The sequence below is a fragment of the Onychomys torridus genome, chromosome 11, assembly GCF_903995425.1.
Source record: "Onychomys torridus chromosome 11, mOncTor1.1, whole genome shotgun sequence".
NCBI lineage: Eukaryota > Metazoa > Chordata > Mammalia > Rodentia > Cricetidae > Onychomys > Onychomys torridus.
The window spans coordinates 7,312,947-7,335,030 of NC_050453.1; the positions used below are offsets into that span (position 1 = coordinate 7,312,947).

At 38.8% G+C, this 22,084-nt stretch overlaps 1 protein-coding gene across 2 annotated transcripts in view; it reads right to left on the reverse strand.

Annotated features, from left to right (window-relative positions):
* Ush2a (usherin) overlaps positions 1-20,958 on the reverse strand; it is a 701,257-nt gene extending 680,299 nt beyond the window's left edge. Inside the window, exons 1-2 of one of the 2 annotated variants that reach the window (XR_004946207.1) lie at positions 20,303-20,958; positions 15,035-15,200 (exon numbers count right to left, since the gene is read on the reverse strand). Coding sequence is in view for 1 of the 2 variants with exons in the window: in XM_036202543.1 (XP_036058436.1) it covers positions 15,035-15,200; positions 20,303-20,775 (639 nt within the window). In the remaining variant the exon portion in view is untranslated. The remainder of the gene's footprint in view (positions 1-15,034; positions 15,201-20,302) is intronic. The other variant, XM_036202543.1, reaches the window with a different exon arrangement.
* Positions 20,959-22,084: the final 1,126 nt, after the last annotated feature.

Sequence of the window (22,084 nt, forward strand, 5' to 3'; positions counted from 1 at the left end):
TAAGCTCCCCATATCTAATTCATTTTTTCAGAAAATTTCCCAAGCATCCTTTTGTCAGTCAATGTTCCTCAAACCTGATGAATAATTTATAAGCTAATTAGCATTTTAAATGATAGACAAGTACTTAATAAAATTCTCTGTGGCCCAGCTTTACTCTCTTCAGGTTCTCTCTCCCTACAGTCAAAGGCCATGAGCACGACACAGCAAACAAGTACCGAAAGAAGGTAAAAATCTCAAGTCTACAGGAGCCACATGGACGTCAACCCCCATGTCTTCTGAATAACACTCGCTTATTTATTTAGCACATGTAGAAACCTCTCATCCTGAGCTTCCAACATGCACAGATAAAGTAACCACTCTAAATTACTGTTTCTGGAAAGAAGCAGATTGTGATTGCCTCCATCAGAGAAACTTTTGAGCAATAAGTCTTTATGTTGCCCTACTGATATAAATTGTGTTTTCTCTAATTTCATACATGTCAAGTTATAAGACCCCTACTTTATCAGGTAATTAGAGGTTTTCAGTTTTATCCATCTTGCAAGAAACCCGTGTTTCCCCAGTTTCTGACCTTAATGTTACCATTTCCTTTCTTTCACTTCTTAGGGCTTAATTAATTCTTCTTTCTTTAGTGCTTTACAATGGAAGCTAGGGACATCAATTTTAATCCAACGTTTCCCAATACAAGTATTTAGAATAATAAATTCTCTAAATTTCCCCTTTTCAGCCCTCTTCTACTTTATGTTTTTGTTTATTACTCAGTATAAAATACTTTCCTTCTGTTTTTGTGTTTTGTTTTTTCCCCTGCACAATTGGCCAAAACACAGAGAACTGACCATGGATGCCCATCCCAGCTGGTACATCTATAACATGACACCTGCACTTCAGACACAGAGAAATTAGGGGAGGGAATTGAAGAAACAAGCAAATCTACCCTGAAAAACCAGCAGAGGAACTACAGAAAAGCAGTATAGAACAACTGACCTGGCAGCAGATTACTCATCAAATGCAGAAGCAGGCCAGAAGCAGTAGCACAGAGCAGAGTAATGAAATAAATTAGCTGTCAATCACAAATTTAAATCCAGCAAAAAAAAAAAGTCCTCTAACAATGCAGAGGAAAACTGGTACCTCCTCAGATGAATGGGTATAAGGGTATTAGCTTTTGTCCAACTTACCTTGCAAGAATGACTCTAAAAACAAAAGGGCAACAACAACAAACTTTACAAAAGAGAAACAAAATGAAGAAAGATTAAAACTCAAAATAATTATCCTCCTTCTTAACCTTTGATGTTAGACAATATGGTAGAAGCAAACATTATGAAAATTTGAAGGTGGTGTTGAGACCATGTGCAGGAATTACCCAGGACAATCACATTTAAAATCAGGATGAGTAAAAAGCCTAAGTGGAAGAAAGGTTTCTGTCCCTCAGCCCAAGGAAAAAGTGTCCATGTCAGTAGACTGTGATAAGTGAGTTGCGTATATGTAAACACTGAAAGCCACTAAAATACTCTATAAAAGATATACTCAAATGCTATTTTAAAATTCAAGGAGGGATTGTAATATCTGTTCAAGTGTCATGTGGTACTTTGGGGCAGAAAAATAAGCAAACAAGCTACCAACAACTGCAAAATATACCAAAGTAAAATGCTACAGACACAAGGCTAAGGTAAAAATAAGAAGCTTAGATTTAAATAGCCTAACTAACCAAATACTGAAAGGTTAGGGCAGACTAGATTAGAATAAAATATTAGTGTTTATCCAAGCATGGACATGTACACCTGTAATACCAGCAAATTTAGCCATGTGACCAGAGGGCCACTAGTCCTGGGCCATGCTTTATTACATGACAAGAAGCTTTCTTGAAGAACAATTAAATTAAAATTATCAAAATTTGTGATTGGGAAATAAATACTATATATGTGAAAACCAATTCCCATGATTCACAAGAAGCTGTTATTAAGAGCTTGAGGGAAAAGGTAGTGGGCAAACAAAGAGGGGAAACCACATAGCTAGAGGTAAAGAATGGCACTACATAATGGTAAAAGGTTTGCTTGAGCTGGAAGACATAACAACCCCAATGTCCACAGACCTAATGATAGCTTCTTTGGTGCATGAAGCATAAGTTGATACCGCATCAAATAAAAATGGGGCAAATGCACAAATTATGATATTTTAACACCTGATCCTTAGCAAATGATATTAATTGCCTGAGAAAATATTAGCAAGATAAAGAAGACCTTAACATAAGACTCGTGTGTGTGTGTGTGTGTGTGTGTGTGTGTGTGTGTGTGTGTGTGAGAGAGAGAGAGAGAGAGAGAGAGAGAGAGAGAGTTTGTCATTTGCAAACCATTCTTAATGGATGTTTAAAGGAAATTACTTAAACAAAAACAAAGTATATGAAAACATATAATACAGAGAACAATAGGAAAATATACATGAATTTTAAGTGAAGAGGGATCATTTAACCAATATAAATGACAAACTGAGCCACTGGGGAAACATCAGCAAATTTTACATAACAAATCTCACACTGTGTTCTCTGACTACAATGGATTCACAATTAAAGTCAGTAATAAAAGTGTGCTTTCAAAATTCTTCACATTTTGGAAAATACATAGCACAATTCTGGACAAATTGGAAGTAAAAGAGAAAGCTTCAAGAGGAGAAATGAAAGAGAAAGGACACTAACTAAAAGAGCACCTAAAACACTAAAATACCCACGGTGAAGCTAAAACAATACAGATATGGAAATTTATGATTATAATTGGAAAATAAATGAAGTTATACAATTGGGGTGTAGCACAATGCCAAGTCTAGTGCTAATATTAATAAAGGTTATTGAGATTTTAAATTCCCACTTTAAGAAAGTAAAAAACAAAACAAAACAAAAACAAATCAAGTCCAGCAACACATGAAATTATCCAAAAGGATTAAACAGGGTTTGTTCCAGTCATGTGGCATTTGTTTAGTATTTGAAAATTCATCAGTGTAGTAAACCACATTGACAGGCTAAAGAGAAGTCATGAGAAGCCTCTAACAAACCCAGTGACCATTCATAATGAAAAATGGATACACGGTGATCAACACCAGATCTTTATTGCTTGTGTCTAGGTAGACTTTACACTGTTATCTCATTTATCAGCATTAGGAAATGGATGCATTTTTAAATTGATAAAGTGCAGTAATCATCTTTGAAGCAGGAGTGGGGTTATTTTGATATTTAGACAGTTGAATACTTTATAAAGTTTGGGATTTTTTAATGTACATTAAACAAAAACACTGTATTCATAAAATGTATTTTAAATGTGTTAATGTTTTTCAAGGTACAAAAAGAAGATAGATTTCCTTCATTCAGATAAAGAACGCCTACAAGAGTACTTACAGCTAGCATTGCACTCAATGACGAAATACTGAATTCCTTTCTTCTGAGATGAGGAACAAGAGTGGTAAAAGTGTCTACTGATGCCATTCTATTTCCACATTTTTGCATGAATTCTAGCTACTACTAAAAGGGAAACAGAAAAATACAGATGAAAAATATATACATATATATATATATATATACATATATGTATATATACATTTCACATAACATTGTTGTCCATACAGAAAACCCAGTAGATTTAACCATATTACCCATCCTTATTTACTACTCCCAATGGACAAGACTGGGAAACATCCAACTTGCTTGTAGATTGATAGGGAAGATATGCACATTGATGGTTGTATGTTACTCAACTGGATAAAATGTGAACTGTGAATTGCAGTATTGTAGATTAAACTTGATGACACTGTGCTAGATAAAATAAGCTAACAGAGAAACAAATACATATGTTCTCAATCCTCCATAGAAGACACCAACATTGATCTCATCATACAGAAATAATGAGGCCTGTGGCCCTAACTACCCTGAACATGCTGATCTCATCAGATCTCTGAAATGTTTATAATCGGATAGTGGTTACTTGATACTGGAAGAGTAGGTAAGGTGAGGGAAAGAAAGATAATAGATAATACCTACCAAAATATAGTCAAATAAGAAGGATTGTTTTTCTAGCTAGTGTAATGTGGTTACTATGATTGATATTAGTTTATGATATATTTTAAACAAACTAGAAAATACTTAGAAGAATAAGAAGAAAAAGATACTTTAAAATTTCAGTAGGAATATAGATCAGTAAAGCTATTATGGAGAACATGATAGAGAGTACACACACAAAACAACAAAAACAAAACAAAAAAAACAAGATAGAAAAACTGTGATTTCCAACTACCTCACTTCTGGGTATGTTATAAGCAGTCAAACTAGATTTCTGTCAAGATATGGACTGATTATAAGTGTCATATTTTGTGTTCATTGAAACTCTCCTAGTCCATGAAAAAATGATATCCTATCATTTTAGTAAAATGAATGGAACTAGAAGGCATCATGAAAGAGCACTGCACCACAAAGATTGAGCTCTGAACATGAAGCAGTAGTCATATTAGTCTTAGAAATGACAGAGGAAAGGGCTAAGAAATCAGACTAGTTAGGCAGATAGAAGTACCAAGTTCTAGTAATCTATAGCACAGTGGGGTGATGAGAATTCACAATAACCTATCAAGCCTTGTGTGAGTAACTAGGAGAAAGGCTCATCTCTAAATGCGTAGTAAAGATATATAAACTTTAGCATCCTGATTTGAAATGCACATATTGTATGCATTCATTGAAACATTACACTCTAGTTCATAAATATATATAATTATGTTAATTAAATTATTAAGAGACAGAGATGCTAATTACTCCAATTCAATCTTTACCCACTGCATACATGTAGCAAATTATCATGATGTATCCCATAAATACATATGATTAAAATATCAATCAACAAAAACACAGAGAAGCCCTGTCTATGCAAGATCTATGCCTCAACCTCTGTGCCCCTAAGTTTTCAGATTTTCTCATGACCTTCATCACTTTAATATTTATAAAAGCCTTTATCCCACACATTTTGAGATGCATTATGTGTGATCCTGGGAGGTATTTTAAGGAATTTATTCATAGTGGTTAGTATTTGTCCATGTGTATGAGGTCCCAAAATTCATAACTCATCCCTTCAACTGTCGTTTTCTGTCTCATTTTCAAACAAAACATTTAACTTGATTGTTTTCTGTAAAGATATTATGGGAAAAAAATACCTCCAAAGTATTTGTATGGAACATTCTTGCCAAATAACTAGAACAGCCCAAGGGGTTTCTTTCCCAGAAATCAACTGTAAATTATATAGCATGCAGGTATAATCTAACCATCCTGACACTGGCAAGAGCAATTGGCCCTTATCATCAGGTTTCAGAGCCTCTCCCCATGGCCCTGCACTTTGCTTTCAAGCCCTATTCAAGTCATAGGTTTTCTGTCCCTTCCCACACTTCCCAAGTCCCCATGATAAGAGCAACTGGATACTAAACACAAACAAAATAGATCTAATTACTTTTCTACTTTTCAGACATACAGTTCATAGTCATTTCATCTTTTAATTTGGAATGAAATTTCTATACCTGACATAAATACTTATAATATTAAATTATAAATAGATCACTGGAAAGTAAGTGAACCTGTTATAACTTTTCCATTCTTGGAAAACTTGTCTTTTAAAAATATTTTTTCTTTACATAGATATGAAAACTAGCCTTGAATACAACTTGTTATTATATATCCAGACTCATATAGAAACCTTGAATAATTTTAAATGTTGTATTTAAGAGGGAAACATCAAAGAAAATAGATGGGGACATAAAACTATGCAACTCCATGTTTAAGAGCAGCCATTCCTTTCTGAACTGATGCATACCACAGGACCAGTTCTGCCCTGGGCGGTGTGCACACTGCTCTGACTGGTGATGTTCAACTGACAACATCTGTTAGCCCTTTGGGCACAAACACAACTACCCACAAAAAGAGGAAAATCACCCAAGTCTCATTATACTTGGCTTTGAGGCGAAGATACCAGGAATGGCAATTCCATTAGGTGAACGTGTTTAAGCAGCACCATCATCGAATGGGAGCCATTATAAATTTGACAGAATCACCTCAGTGGCATTTTCAAGACTAGATATTGTTTAATAAAAAAAACTAAGTAGACACAGAAAAACACTCTTTTTATTGCAAATTTCAGTTTTAGTGCTGTATGGAATCAACATAGAGCATGATATTTGTATATATTTCTTTTTTATATATATTGTATATTTTATAGCTCTCGTTGAGGACTAGCCATTTTCTTTCAGAAATAAATAGGTACGTTCATCTTCAAATATCAGCTTCTAAGTTTAAATGTTAATTTATTCATGGCTTTCTGTATATCTTGATTAGAAGTGTCCCTGTAGAAATTATTTCATTGCTCTTATGCTTCTGCTGTAAAATATTATCCTGATGACATTCAGACTTAACCAAGGTAAACACTATAGCATGCCATGTGCTCTTCTTTTATGCATGTAAGCTAAATAAGACAATTTTGGGTTGTACATGGTATATTCTATGTATTTTATAATTTTAATAGTGACACTACAATATAATAAAAATTACTAAATAGTATTTAGACACAATTAATAAAAAAAAAATACATGAGCTATATATCATGTGAGACGCCCTTATCCCGCCAAAATATTCTTTACTGCTGTAAGTCTCCAAGCTAGTTTTTCTTAGCCATTCTTGCTTGACATGATGCACATACTTCTAAGTAACTCAGTATCTCTCCCAGATACCTTACACCATTTTGAGTTTCCATTAACACTCCCCTCTTCCTCCTGGACAGAATTTCCAGTTTCCCTCTTGTACCCCAAACAAACGCCTATTTGTCTTTAAGATTTAACTGATGTGACACTGTCTTTAAGCACCTTTCTCAACACATCTGATTAAAAGTTGGTGATTCCCTGCATTGGGTTCTGGTTGCTTTAGTTTCTTACACACTTCTAAGTTCATCAAGATGGGAAGAAATTATACACAGACCCCATGTCAGCCTGGTGAAGACATAATGGATTATGAGCATGAGAAACGTTAGTTTCCTGTTAAGGCTTATGATTTCTAAAGGTGGAATTATGGTTGTGAACTGAAGCTCAGCTCATGCTATAGATCAAAAACATCTTTTTCATTCTTTCTTGTGCTTGTTTTTGGGCAAATTAGAATTCATGCGACTGTGCACACCAGAGTACTAGGATTCATAAACTCTCTGTTCTTTCCATCAACAAAGGTTCTAACTTTAGTAACTAAATTGTTCTCAGAATATGTGCTTTGCTTTCTCACCCACATAATACTGTTTCAGCTGGGCTCCAGTAGCCTGCCTTCATCCTTGTATTCAGGATGTTTGTTTTCCCTCTATATAGTCAAGTGGTGCTTAGCAAAACGTAACCCCTGATGCCATGTATTTCTCCCTTCTTCTCCTTACTCCTTGTAGTGTGTACCTGTTCCACCTATGACCTTGAGGTACCAAGCCATAGGGTGTGGCCTTGAGGCTAGCCTAAGCTGAGTGGCACACACACCTCTCTCCCTCATGGGCTTGGATAGGGTGGATGGACTCAGGTGGTGAGAGCACCATGGGACAGAACATCAGACCTGTCCTGACTTTGCCTTATCCTGTTTAGTGAGTTATTCTCCCCAATAAAATTTCTAAATAAATAGTTCCTTTATCAATATCTATAGTTTATCTGCTATAACGCCTCATTCCTGACCCTTTCCCAGCATATCCATAGGTTCTCATTTAAGACATTGCAGAGTGCCCAGTGATGTTTAATGCACAGCCTGTTCTGACCACCACTCCCGCAGCACTCAAGCCGCTGGCCTTTGCATCTTCCACATTCAACACATTCCCTGTCAGAAAGGGTATTGACACTGCACGTGGTGTACATGAAATGTTTTCCTCTCTGTCACAGCCTGGCTGAAGGCATCATGTTACACACATGTGACTTTTGGAAATACAGATGCTTCAATTACAGTAGAGTTAGCAATCCAGAATCCAGGTATAAGATGGAAACAATGTGAGTTGAAAATGCATTTCGTATACCTTAGTCTCCCAATCATGATGACTGAGCTACACAGGACATTGGAGAATGTGGATGGGCTACCCTTAGGATTATATGACTAACAGGAAACTGAAGCTCACTATAACTGCCCAGCATCCCAAAAGGATGTGAATCATATATTGCTGTACATCCCAGGAAAAGATCAAAACTTAAAATGTGCTATATAGTTTCTACCAAAACTATATTACTTTCATGCCATCATAAAGCTGAAGCATGCACTGGCTGATTGGAGGTATCAAGTAATATTAAGGTAGAACATAGTTCAGTAAGTCTTGTATTATTTCCCTTACTTTCTGAAAGCATGTGTGTGTGTGTGTGTGTGTGTGTGTGTGTGTGTGTGTGTGTGTGTGTCATAAGGCCAGTGTGGATTTTATATGACTATTTACATGAGTCAGTTCTCTCCTTCCATCATGTGGGTTTTGGGGATATAACTTGGGCTGGCAGGCTTGGTAGCAAATACCTTTACACACTGAGCCATCTTTTTAGCCATGACTTGTACATAGAACTATTTATTACATTTTACATAAAATAATCCTGTTATACATTTAAACCACTTATAGGAATGAGAGATACAACTGCAAAATATATCAACTCTTTCTATGAATGCATATATATATATATATATATATATATATATAAATAAAACATAACACACACATGCTCTATAAATATGTAAGAATATTTACAAACATACCAAAACTATATTTCCATTACAATTAAGTTTTTTCAGTTCTGGTGGGATTTTACTTTTTTGGTCATAGAACTTTGAAAATGACCCTTTAGATTTTTATGATGACTTAGTTTTATGGAAACTGGTTTATTAAAATACTTGAACTTATGTTCACGTCCGTGTCTGTGTGTTGGTAGGGTGCCCTGTGAGGTCATAGAAGGCATAAGATCACCAGAACTAGAGGAGTTACGTACTGTTGTGCACTGCCCATTGTGAGAGTTGACTATCAGATTCTGGTCTCTGCTAGAGCAAGAAGCTATTTTAACCACTCTGCCATCTTTACAGCCCTTGTGGTAATTTATGGGTTTTAATTGAAGGTTAGATAAATTTAATACTATATATAGGCGGGTGGCATTAACTCTTAAAGGCCCCCTTTTTCTCACCTCCACCATGACAATAGTTAATGTAGTGCAGCTACAATCAGCATTTGCAATGTGAGCATGTAAGATGCCTAATGTTATACACATGAGCCAGACTTGACAATAGCAGCTATTCTAATTTTTAACCAATTGTTTTAAAAAACTTCATTAAATTCTTTGTCTTCACTTTGCTCTGAATAACCCCAAGACATTCAACTAGCTTAGGTGCTGACTAAATAGATAAGGCTCTGCCTGAAGAAGTGATGTTTAATGCACACACATGCTTATGTGACTAGACATGAAATTACAGGTGCAATCAATGATAATTAGCAAAGGAGCAATGTGGTTGGGAGACCTTGGAATGGGGGTGAGGGTCAAGGTAGAACTCCCATGAACATGCCTAGACATGGCATCTCTGTTCCATGTCCCCCCACAGGGGCATTTAAACAGCCATATTTACTGTGCAAAAGTACAGGTACTCAAGACCTATATAAATGAGGTACACTCATTATCTAACAAATTGTTCCTTAAACTGCATGTCTGTCTCCAGAGCTCTTAATAGTTTTCCTTTTTCAAACTGAAGACATAAATCAAAACAATATACTTCACAAACAACCAGGACTCTATAATTCCTCTCCTCCTCCTCCTTCTATTGATTGCTCGAGCTTATTTACCAATACTTTCTCCACTCACTGTATTAAGCTGCCTTCTTCATCCTGCTGTGGCTAGGCTCCTCTGTGGCTATTTTGTCGGTCAGTGTAGATAGAAGCATGTTACCATCCCCATGGCTAAGATCATCCTTGAGGCTCCTTATCCTGGCATTTCATCAGTTGCAGATCATGTTTTCCTACAATTCAGTGTAGTTTCTAGAGAGACCCTACTGGTGATTCCTTGAAGCCATAGGTTCCTTGAAGTGTGGGAAGTGGTTACCAGCAAAGACAGCTTTCACAGGAGACTCAGCGATTTTACTTTCAAGTGACAGACAGATAAATGCATGCTTCCAAGTAGTTTGGCCTGCCAACCCACAACAAAATACTCAATAAAATTTCTTTATATATTTCAAAATTTTAAAGACCTATCTCTTATCAGTTATAACAAATTCTGATCTAATATGAATATTAAGCCCTTAAAAATCTACTAAAATTATCCCTATTGTGCTTAATATGTGAATTGATTTTTCAAGTTGCAGTCTAAAAAGCATGACATAATAAATTCCCTTATTACATAATTGGAAATGGCCAATAAGTTAAATCCCAAAGCAAAATTTAAATCAGCAACCATGTAAGATTGAAGTCACCAAATGAATTTCCCGAATGAATATTAATTTACAAACTTCCCATTTTCTGATAGCTTTTATCTCAAAATGCTGGCTTTCAAATAAATGCTAGTGTAGCTATCACTAAAACAGTTTTGGATATTTTTGTGTTTAGGATATTAGATCTCTTCTGTTCACATGCCTGGCACTTCCTGGTGTCTTTGTTGCCTAGGGATTTAATCATTTAAAGCCATTTAAAAATGTTTTGGAGAAGTTAACATTCAGACTTTAATTTTTTTTTACATTTTTTAATTTGTTCATTGTATATGTGTGTGTGTTACATGGAATGCATCTGATGGCCAGAAGGCAAGTTGCATAAGTCTCAAGCTTTGGTCCTCTCCCTTCACTATGTGGGGCCCTGGGGATTGAACTGACATCATCCAGTTTGGTGACAGGTTCCATTTCCATTAATCAATATTCTACTTTTGTCAGTGAGAAGTGGATACCACGCAGACACTTGCCATGGGAACAAAGCACCCAGGAAAATCCAGGAAAAGGGAAGACAGAGAGATTGTAGGGAAACACTGACACAGAAATATACAGGATCCAGAGGTTGTGTGAACTCACATGACCTGGCAGCTGCAGGGGGGGCTAGTGTTTGAGATGTGCCTGTGTTTCTGAAAACACACACGCAAGCTGCTGTGATGGGGAGCCATCCTGAGAAGGCCTCACTATGTGTGCGGCTTTGAGAGACATGTTCACACAGTTTCATTCCTGAAAGCTCAAAGAAAGCAGCTCTATCCTGTCCTATGCAGTCCTATCCTTGTGGTCCAGTGTGGGAAGCTCACTGAAGAACATATCGGGGAGACTAGAAATGGTTGGTAGCTCAGGTGCAGGGAAGTCCAGGACAGCTGTACTCCTCCTCCCCAGGGGAGTGTGCTGTCTTGTCCTTTGGGTGAACTTTCTGGAGGAGCCTAGGATCCAGATACACAGAGGAGTTCAGTGCCAGCTTGTCCTGGGGTTTGCTGACAGTCTATCTGAGTGACCTCCATTTGAGAAAACATTTGGTTTCCTTAGGATACTGAGCAGGGAAGGAGAGCTATTCCAGTCAGCTCTTATTCCAAGCTATTCCCACAGACTCACTGAAAAGCAATACATACAACAGAGGGGCTGAATATCCCTCAGTCTTTGCTTCCTACAAGGGGTGGTTTGTCCCAGAAGACAAGCAAGCTCAGGGCGGGAGAGGTGAGTACCCATTTTTGCATGCACAATCACCCTGGCAATAACATTTAGTCCCTTTGATTTATTTTAGCATATGTATTTACACACACACACAAACACACACATACACACACACAAATTTGTTGTTAATTGGTGGGTGCGTACAACATTTTTTTTTTCTTTTTACTTTTTCTTTTTATTCTCTTGTAGATGGTACTTTGTTAACATCTTTAATTTTTTTTGATGTTATGATATAATTGCATAATTCCCAAAAATGAGTAGAAAGATAAGCATTGTATTCTTTTTGTCATTGTAAAATACAGAAACAAACAAACCAAAAGATGAGAAGTCAGAAGGATTATTAGGAAAAAATGGAGGCAAGTGGAAAGATGGTTCCACAGATAAGAAAGATTGCTGTGCAAGTCTGAGGGTCTGAGTTCAAATCCCCAGCTGCTACATAAAAAGTTAGGCATGGCCTTGTGCACCGGGACTAGTGCACTCTCAGGAGTGGAGACATGAGATTTAATAACACAAACTTGCTGGCTTTAGCCAGACTCCAGGCTCAGCAAGAGCTCCTGTCTCTGGGAACATGATGGAGAGAGTGACAGAACTAAAGATCTAATCTCCTCCTCTGGCTTTCACGGATACCTCCACCCACCCCCACATGTGCACACATATCACACACACACAAGACCCATGGTTAAGAGGGGACAAAAATGATCAGGGCATATTGTCTACACATGTGGAAGTGTTACAATGAGACCTGGTGTTTTTGTGTAGTTTATATGGCAACAAAAGGACACATGAGTAATGAAAGAGGAAAGAAAGCTAATTACTTTTTAGGTTTTGTTGTCAATAAGGGAATAAAAATATAATTGACAGTGAAAGTGTAAGGCCCTATGAGAAGCTCTATGACTTCAGCATGACCATTGCAAGTGTGTGGAAGTTCATTGAGATGTATGGATTTGGGGACGGGCAAGTGCTTAATCAGCTTCATTAATCTATCTGTGTGATGTTTTCATTTGTGAGTTAATTAGAGTAGAGTGATTTTATTTTAAAAACTTAATAGCCAGGCACAGTGGCACGTGCCTGTAATCTTAGCACTTGGGGAACAGAAGCAGGAGGGCTGCAATTTGTAGGCAGTCTGGGCGACAGCTTAGTGTCCACCCAGGTGGAGCATCAATCAATCAACACCTGTCTTGAAAACTCAAGTACAATTTTTTAAATCAGAAAGTAAAACAAACGAACAAACATATACAAACTGATAAATCAGAAAGGGTAAATTACTCCATAGTAGACAGTATAGAATACCAGCAGCCTCACTCAGTCTGACATTGGAAGTGGAGTAATGGCCCAGCAGTTAAGAGAATTTGATGCTCTTCCAGGAGCTGAGGTTCTGTTCCCAACACCTACATGGCAGCTCACAACCCCTGTGACTCCAGTTATAGGAGATCTAATACTCACTTCTGGCCTCCTCTGGCACTATAAACATGAAAGTGCACTTGGCTAAATGTGGGCAAGACATTCATACACACAAACTATAATAAAAAAAATCTTAAATCATCAGTCTGTTAACCTGCAAAGAAGGGAAGATTTAACAAAAAATTCACATAACCTAGGCAACAATTTCCCTCTGCTATGCATTAATGACAATACTGACTTCAGTGATGCCCTCCAAGTCTCCGCTCCCAGGATGGTAGTTCAGACACAGATGCCTCTTTGCAATTGGAACTTGCTTCTTAGAGCTTTCATGTATGACATCTGCCCAAGCCCTACTCATTTTCACAGACCAGGCCAAACAAAGTAACCAGAAAGACTGTCTTTATCATTGCAGACACAAAAATCTGCTGGAAGCAGACAGATGTTTGGGCATTGTCTGCAAAGTACCTTCATCTAGAAATTTCTACTTCCTTGTTTGAAAAATTAGAGCCCAATTTGGTTGCCCCCATCAATTAGAATGGGCAACTTCTAGACACAAGATAGACAGTTCCCTGTTTGTTAACTACTGAACTACTATGCAATGAGAACTGCCAGGATGAGCCCCAGATATTATTACAGTGCCTGATGTTGGGTGTGATCCATTCTCTGCATATATCCCTGTGCATAGAGCACAAGGGAACCCTGATCCTCATCAACAACATTCACTGAGTTAATGTCTTAACCTAAATCCCTGATTATGTGTGGTGACTCTCTGAATACCTCCATAAAACCAGATAACCAATTATGATATCTATCTATCTATATATATATATGCATGTATAAAAATACACATACATATACATATAAAATACACATACATATTTTTTCCTTTGGGGGCTGCTACTTCACTGTTATGCAAAGTATGGAATTTTCAACAGTTATAATCAGAAAAAATGTGCATACACTATGTTCTCAAATGATCAAGAATGATATCATCAAAATAATTATGTAAACCAAATTAAGAATTCTCAAGACCCCTTAAGGAAATCTATTTACTACATGATTCAGGGCAATATATAGGTATGTATGTATATAAATGGATATATGGATATACAATTTATGCTTGCTTTCTTTATATATAGGCATATATGACTATACATGTGTTTAAGTGTACACGTGTGTGTGCATATACATTTGCACGAATGTGTGTTTGAAATCAAAGACAATTTTTATAAAATGAACAAGGCTACAGGTATCCTCTAATGTGACAAGGAACTATGCTGACCCCTGGGTTAGTGCTCAGAGTGGAGCACCTCCTGGAGAATGGGGCACATTCTACCTCTGATTTGAAAAGCACGAGTGTGTTAGACAGCACTGAGGCACCCAAAGCCCTGAAGAAACAAAAAGCTGCTCTGTCTCCATTCCAGACACTGTAAATGCCAGATGTCTCCCAGCTACCTCAGCCCCTGACGGCCTCTATGTGTCTTCCAAACTGTGGTTGACAAGTTCAGTGATGATCCTAACACCTTCCGAACGCCTCAAGTGCAAAGTTCACTAGTTCTAAGGTCACTGATTTAATGCAGCAGCCAAGTTTCATTCCCATCATCAGACGCAATCTAAGAAAGACATCTGTAGAAACCAAGCGAGGATTGAAATGCCACCATAACTAGTGAGATCAGTGCTGGACTCCAAAGAAGTTAGAAATCTAAACATAAAGTGTGGCAGCCAAATAAAACAGAAATTCCCTGGCCATGTGATTAGTGCCCATGGCATCATTACTGGGGCTGAGATTTTTACAGCAGAATAAGGGGGAGACGCCACTAACACACCAGGAGATACAGCGTGAGGTCATTGAAATATCAGTCTTCTTTTGCTGTCGTTTACATATATCCGAGATTCAGATACAGCTTTGGCTTCTCTGAGTAGGTGCCATTTAAAGGGGAGACAGGATGACAGATCCCCGTGTTTAACCACATGTTAAATATTTTTTATTTTACTCACCTGCACACTGAGATGAATCCATTTCTTCATAAGAATTCTCCCTGGTGTCATTACTTTTATTGGAGGCTGCAAACCATTTACTGTGCGATAATAAAACATGGTCCCTTTCTCAGATATTGTAACTTTGAACACAATCTGCCCATCTACTGTCTTTTCCATCACACACCTAAGGAAGCAACCAGAAAAGACAGAAAAGGTCAGCATTCAACCAAAACGACAGGCAGGGTATTGCCGTGGTCATGTGGCTCCAACCCCGACTCAAAGTGTACTTTCAATAAGTGCCAGAACCTTGCTACTCCCTAGAAAGTTTTATTCCAACAGAATTCATTTTATTTCAATAAAAAGTAAAATTCTTATTTACAATATATTCCCCAGAGCCTCAACACCCTTCATTAGAGATTCATGGTAGAATGTGAAGGCATAGCATCCTCCTGTAAAACCAATATTTAGGCTACTGGCTCATTAGTTCCCTGGCTATTCCTTTTATAGGAAGTGGTAGGACATACCCCATCCTGAATGGGTATTGAGTTACGAGGGCAAATCTTTCTTCTTTTAATGTTAAGTGAATCTGGAGCCCACAGAAGGCTCTACATTATTAACCCTGGAGTCAGAATTGCTCTATTTGATTCTTAGGATGAAACAGAGAATGAACAACTACAGCCTCTTCTTTCTTCATCTTATGCTGGCCAGAAGTCAAAAGCAGTGTGTACAAGAGGACTGCTTGCCTCTTCCATAGCCAGCAGGCCAGCTCAGACACTGAGATCATGGAACGGTTTTGGACAGAAACCTCCTAAAATCAAATAGCATCATGATGACATAGAACAGCTTTTAGGAGGTCTCTAGGGCTTAAGATAGATTTTACTTCAGAGAATGAATGGGCTTTGCTACCTAGCCCAAGCTTATTTTGATCTTGCAGTCTCTCTGTCCGAGTTTCCTCAGTGCTGAGGTTATATGCCACCATTCTGGGCTGGAATTTCTTTTGAAAGGTTACTTCTCTCATAATCTCCTGGTACGAATTTGGGGGTCTGAGACTCTTTCCTTGCCCGACTGCCATCTATTCAGGCCAGGCATCTCCTTGGACACCACTGATCATGAAACCTTCTTCTTAGCTCAACAATGTGTAAAGAGTCCTTCCTGCTCACTAAACATGCTTTGCTATTCTGGTAGGAACGAGAAACTATTCATTATGGCATCAGTATTCTGAGGATATGGAGATGTAAAGAATACTACAGACTCCTTTCCCCAAAACTGATAATTCAGTCAGGAGAATCCCAGAGGCAAAGGTATAATTGGGCCACCCAAGTATTGCTCCTAAAGATATTTCAAAATTATCCTTACAAGGGACATTTAAAAACCACACTTTACTTTAATCTATTTTGTCCTGAGTTAGAAAATAGAGTAAGATTGGATAGAGCAAGGGTTCCTCTTTTATTGACACCAATTTAGTATCTTTTTGCCTGTGTTTGGTAAGATACAAAGTAAAGCACCTTTTTAATTTTTGCAAATAATTTTAGATAAAAGCTTTTTAAAAATGCATATATGTTTACATACTGCTGCAGGCTATTTTTAACCCTTCAGTAGTTGATTATTTGTGATTCACTGACATAAAAAAAAATCTACCTGTATCCCATGTCTCTGGGCCTTAGTCTAAGAGTTTTCCTTTGTTCATTTGTCTTGAGTGTAACATCTACAAGTGAGAATTCAATCATTACACAGGAATGTATTTACCAAATGCAGACTTATTTCCCCAAGCTTGCTGAAAATGCTTTTCTTAATATGTTATTGATTATCTCCCTTGCTATTTTGTTTGCTTGTAAACACTCTAGCTTTGGGAGATAATAAATGTGAGAGGAAGGCAGGAGTAAAATATTTAGGAACTGGATTTATTCTGCTCCTGAATACACAATAATTGGATAATCCATGTTTTGTTTGTTTTACTTATCTAATGCAAACACTCCCAAATTCCCCCAATTCCCATAGGTATTTTAGCTTCAAGAATGAAAATGACCTTGATACAAGCAATGGACCCTCCAAACTAACCCCCCAAACTATACACCTCATGCCCATGCCATCACCTCTGTGAACGTCACTGTATCTATTTTATCTGTACACAAACAATGCCAATAGAAGACACATTCGGTGCAGAGATGTCTCTGTAAGCTTGAGAACGTTTTAAAACATGGATGCTGGTGACATAACAAATAGCTTTGAATTTCCGACAGTAAAACAGCAAAGTCTTTTTCAGAGAAGTGGTAGAAATGAGGGAAATGGACAGGGACTATTTGCACTCCAAATTTTAAGTAAAAGTAAAGGGCATGGACTTTCACTTGGCAGATGGAATGTAAACACCTCAGACATCTAAGTCTCATTTGTTTGTGAGATGGAAAGATTTTCCTGGTTGTTTTCTAAGTTTTGAGATACTCGCCCAACACAGCCCCATAAAGCAAGCATCACAAGGGCGGGCAGGTTCCCAACACTGCTCTAGGAGACAAAAGATGAGGTGAGAGTAACTAGAACACACTTTATGCATGGAAGAAAATGCCAAAGAATGAATTTAATATTAAAAAAATAAGGATGGGTAGGAGACGGAGAGATGACTCAAAGGTTAAGAGCACTTGCTGCTCTTGCAGAAGACTTGGGTTTGGTTCCTAGAACCCATGTCAGGGAGCTGCTAACCACCTACAATGGCAGCTCCAGGGGTCCCAATGCCTTCTCTGGCCTCTACAGGTGCTTGGTCTGGACTTACATGCACATACACATAAATACATATATACTAACATTTTAAAAGTAAATTAAATGAAAATGTTGCTCATTAAATTTCTGGCCTGTTTTTGTATTATTTGGGGGACTTGTGTCAAATATCATTGTGAGAGAAGATTACAGAGGGAAAAGCTTGTGATCACACAGACTAAAGTTGGTGGTAGGGAAGCTCATTCCTAACTCATATGGAGGGCATCCTTAGTGGACCCAACAACAGGGAAACTTTTGAGAACTTTTCATGTTTACCTGTAGTGTGTAGCCGTTCCAGCTTTGACCTGGAAATACCACCCCCTTTGAGGCTTCAGAACTGTCACACCTACAAGGCAGAGCTGAGAGAAGACCCCTGAAGACCCAAGATCCGAATGCAGGAGCTCTCTTGGTTCCTGAATCCTGGACGCTGGATGTAGACCAAGCAGAGTTCTCGAAAGAACACTGCTGGACTGTGCTACACCTTTCCCACACCCTGTAACCTATTCCTTCACTTGTAAGTTATCCCACAAAATAAACCTCCCTTTTAACTACATGGAGTTGCCTTAATATTTCAATCAATATTTACCTACTTCCTAACAAATTTGAAGGTGGAAAATCCACAGAGTGAAGAGCAAAGGCTGTATTCTTTGAGAAGTGGGATGCTATTCATATGTCCAACTCCATTATTAAACATATTCCATTAATCACACAAACATTTATTGAGAAAGTATAGATAAGCAAGACAGTCCTAAACCTCCAAAAAGCTACTTTCATAGTAAAAAAAGTATTTTATAGTAGGAACACTCGAGCAAGACTTCAAACATAATTATTTCTATTACTAGCACTTGTGCCTACAAGTGTACTCTGAACTTCCTCAAGTGCACTCTGAACTTCCTCAAGTGCACTCTGAACTTCCTACAAGTGCACTCTGAACTTCCTCAAGTGCACTCTGAACTTCCTCAAGTGCACTCTGAACTTCCTCAAGTGCACTCTGAACTTCCTCAAGTGCACTCTGAACTCCCTCAAGTGCACTCTGAACTTCCTCAAGTGCACTCTGAACTTCCTCAAGTGCACTCTGAACTTCCTCAAGTGCACTCTGAACTTCCTCAAGTGCACTCTGAACTTCCTCAAGTGCACTCTGAACTTCCTCAAGTGCACTCTGAACTTCCTCAAGTGCACTCTGAACTTCCTCAAGTGCACTCTGAACTTCCTCAAGTGCACTCTGAACTTCCTCAAGTGCACTCTGAACTTCCTCAAGTGCACTCTGAACTTCCTCAAGTGCACTCTGAACTTCCTCAAGTGCACTCTGAACTTCCTCAAGTGCACTCTGAACTTCCTCAAGTGCACTCTGAACTTCCTCAAGTGCACTCTGAACTTCCTCAAGTGCACTCTGAACTTCCTCAAGTGCACTCTGAACTTCCTCAAGTGCACTCTGAACTTCCTCAAGTGCACTCTGAACTTCCTCAAGTGCACTCTGAACTTCCTCAAGTGCACTCTGAACTTCCTCAAGTGCACTCTGAACTTCCTCAAGTGCACTCTGAACTTCCTCAAGTGCACTCTGAACTTCCTCAAGTGCACTCTGAACTTCCTCAAGTGCACTCTGAACTTCCTCAAGTGCACTCTGAACTTCCTCAAGTGCACTCTGAACTCCCTCAAGTGCACTCTGAACTTCCTCAAGTGCACTCTGAACTTCCTCAAGTGCACTCTGAACTTCCTCAAGTGCACTCTGAACTTCCTCAAGTGCACTCTGAACTTCCTCAAGTGCACTCTGAACTTCCTCAAGTGCACTCTGAACTTCCTCAAGTGCACTCTGAACTTCCTCAAGTGCACTCTGAACTTCCTCAAGTGCACTCTGAACTTCCTCAAGTGCACTCTGAACTTCCTCAAGTGCACTCTGAACTTCCTCAAGTGCACTCTGAACTTCCTCAAGTGCACTCTGAACTTCCTCAAGTGCACTCTGAACTTCCTCAAGTGTACTCTGAACTTCCTCAAGTGCACTCTGAACTTCCTCAAGTGCACTCTGAACTTCCTACAAGTGCACTCTGAACTTCCTCAAGTGCACTCTGAACTTCCTCAAGTGCACTCTGAACTTCCTCAAGTGTACTCTGAACTTTCTCTAGATTCCAAATGCTAGGACCAAAAAGATCAGCTAGTATATGAGAAATAAATGAATGAATAATTACTCAAATATAATTGATATTTATCAATATGTAATTATATTGTATATTATATCATATATAACTATTATATGTAATAGATACTGTGTATATGATTGATATATGTACACATATATTGCCCTCCAATACAACCATTTTAACACTTTCATTTTTATGGTCAATTCTATTCATAACAGATGGAAAAAGAACATTCAGATTGTAAAGCCAGAAGAGGAGAGACTAACATAGTGGTTGGTCTTCAACTGGAGGACCCTGCAATTGCACAGCTCTAGGTAAGACCTCAAATTGCAATAATCTTCAAATCCAGTTTCACAGGGTCCTAGGCCAACTGAAAACCCACAACCCTGATGGTGCTACTCACATCACGCCTCCTCGCTCAGGCTTCAACCACACAGCTAAGGTAAATTCTGCTGCCAGCCTCGGAGCTTGTAGAGAAGGACAGTTCTTGTGACTTCTGAATATGAAGCTTGTGGAATTGCTTCTGGAGTAAGGATGGAGATCAGTGTGGTCTGCTGGGAGGCAGCTCTGGAGGCCTTGTAGGAGGGCAGTGTAGGGAGGAGAAGCAGAGCGGTAGGGACAGGCCTGGATACACACTCTCTGGGTGCACAGCTGCACACTTTTAGCATCTGCCGCACTATGACAGAAAGTACTGGGCCCTGACAATCCACATGTGGCATGGGTTGGCACAATGGATATCTTCTTGAAAGCACCCACGTTCTCCAGCCTTGGGAAAAGGCCCTGTGAGGCAGCCAATGACACTGAGGCCAAATAAGCAAAGATCAAGGTTTCCATGGTCTGACGCAAGAAGCCCAGTGAGAGAGCCAGGTAATGCATGGCTACAAAAAAAGTATTCTTCACCTGCTGAAGCATTCCGAAATTAATAGCCAGGCCTGTTCTGCTCGCCAGGACGCTTCAGATGCTGGCCATCTCAATACTGGGATTCTCCATCTCTGGGACCCAGGGAGGGCAGAAAAAGGGTATCCTTAGGGAGGGCAGAGCCATGAGTTGAAGCTGGTGAACAAGCACACAAGAAGTCAGAGTTCATCCTAAGCACAAGGACTTTGAGCTTCTACAAAAATAATGGTGCATTTCTCAAAGTCCATTCTGAACTACATAACTTAGAGTCAAAAACAAATTCTCCTGATAAAGATCTTGACATATTGGACAAATCACGCTCATCAGTGTACAGGGCAATCAGTCTATGCATTCATATATGATGATGAATTATAGGCTTACAGCTAGTTTGCACTGTTACTGGACCCCAGGGGATTGGCACTACCTGCTCTAATGAATGCAGTAAAGCATCCTAGAGCTCTTCTTACGAACACCATATGTTGTGACCAGAGCTAACTTGCATATGCCCAAAGTGAAGCCAGCTAAGCGCTTTGGGCCTTTCCCCTCACCCCAGCCTGTGCAGCCACTTTAAGCTCACAGTAAAGCTGATTAGAAACCCAATACCATCTGCTTGCCCTGTGCCTTAATATTTATCAAGCATTTGTGTTAATGTTTCCACATATGACTCTGTATTTGGAGGTTAAATATGGATTCCTAATACAGTGTAAGTAATTGTATTGATAAATAAGCCGAGTTACTATTTCTTTATTGCATTTCAACTGGTCCTCTCAGTGTGAGAAATAGCTCCTCAACAAGACCTCTGTCCCATGTTGCCTGGCAACCCTTGCTGTAACCCCTCCTCATTACTTCTGGAAAATAGGCCCAGGCAACAGGAAGGCCATGAGGAAGACTTGGCACTCAGGTAAAATATTCCCCACAGCTCAAAAGGTTACCTGTAACTCAGTGCTGATGGCTTGGTGGCACCTCTGGAACTGAGCTGTCTCAGCTCTCAGCTGGTACCTTAGTCAGTGGGAGGGAGTAAAGTCGGGCTATGCATGCTTAATTTTTAAAGTAGCAGTACACCTTATCCTGTGATCCCCTGCCAGGCCCCTCCTGTTCTTGCTTTTATGAACCTCATTCCATGCAATGCTTTAATCAAAAGGACCTGACACTCTAAGACAGAAACTGTATGGGTAATTCTGAATGCTCTCTCTTTTGGAGGAAGGATCCAGAATGAGGCTCTAGACTTGAGTTGATACCTTTAAAAGCTTGCCAACTGATGGAAGGTTCTCTACTTATTTGTTAACCT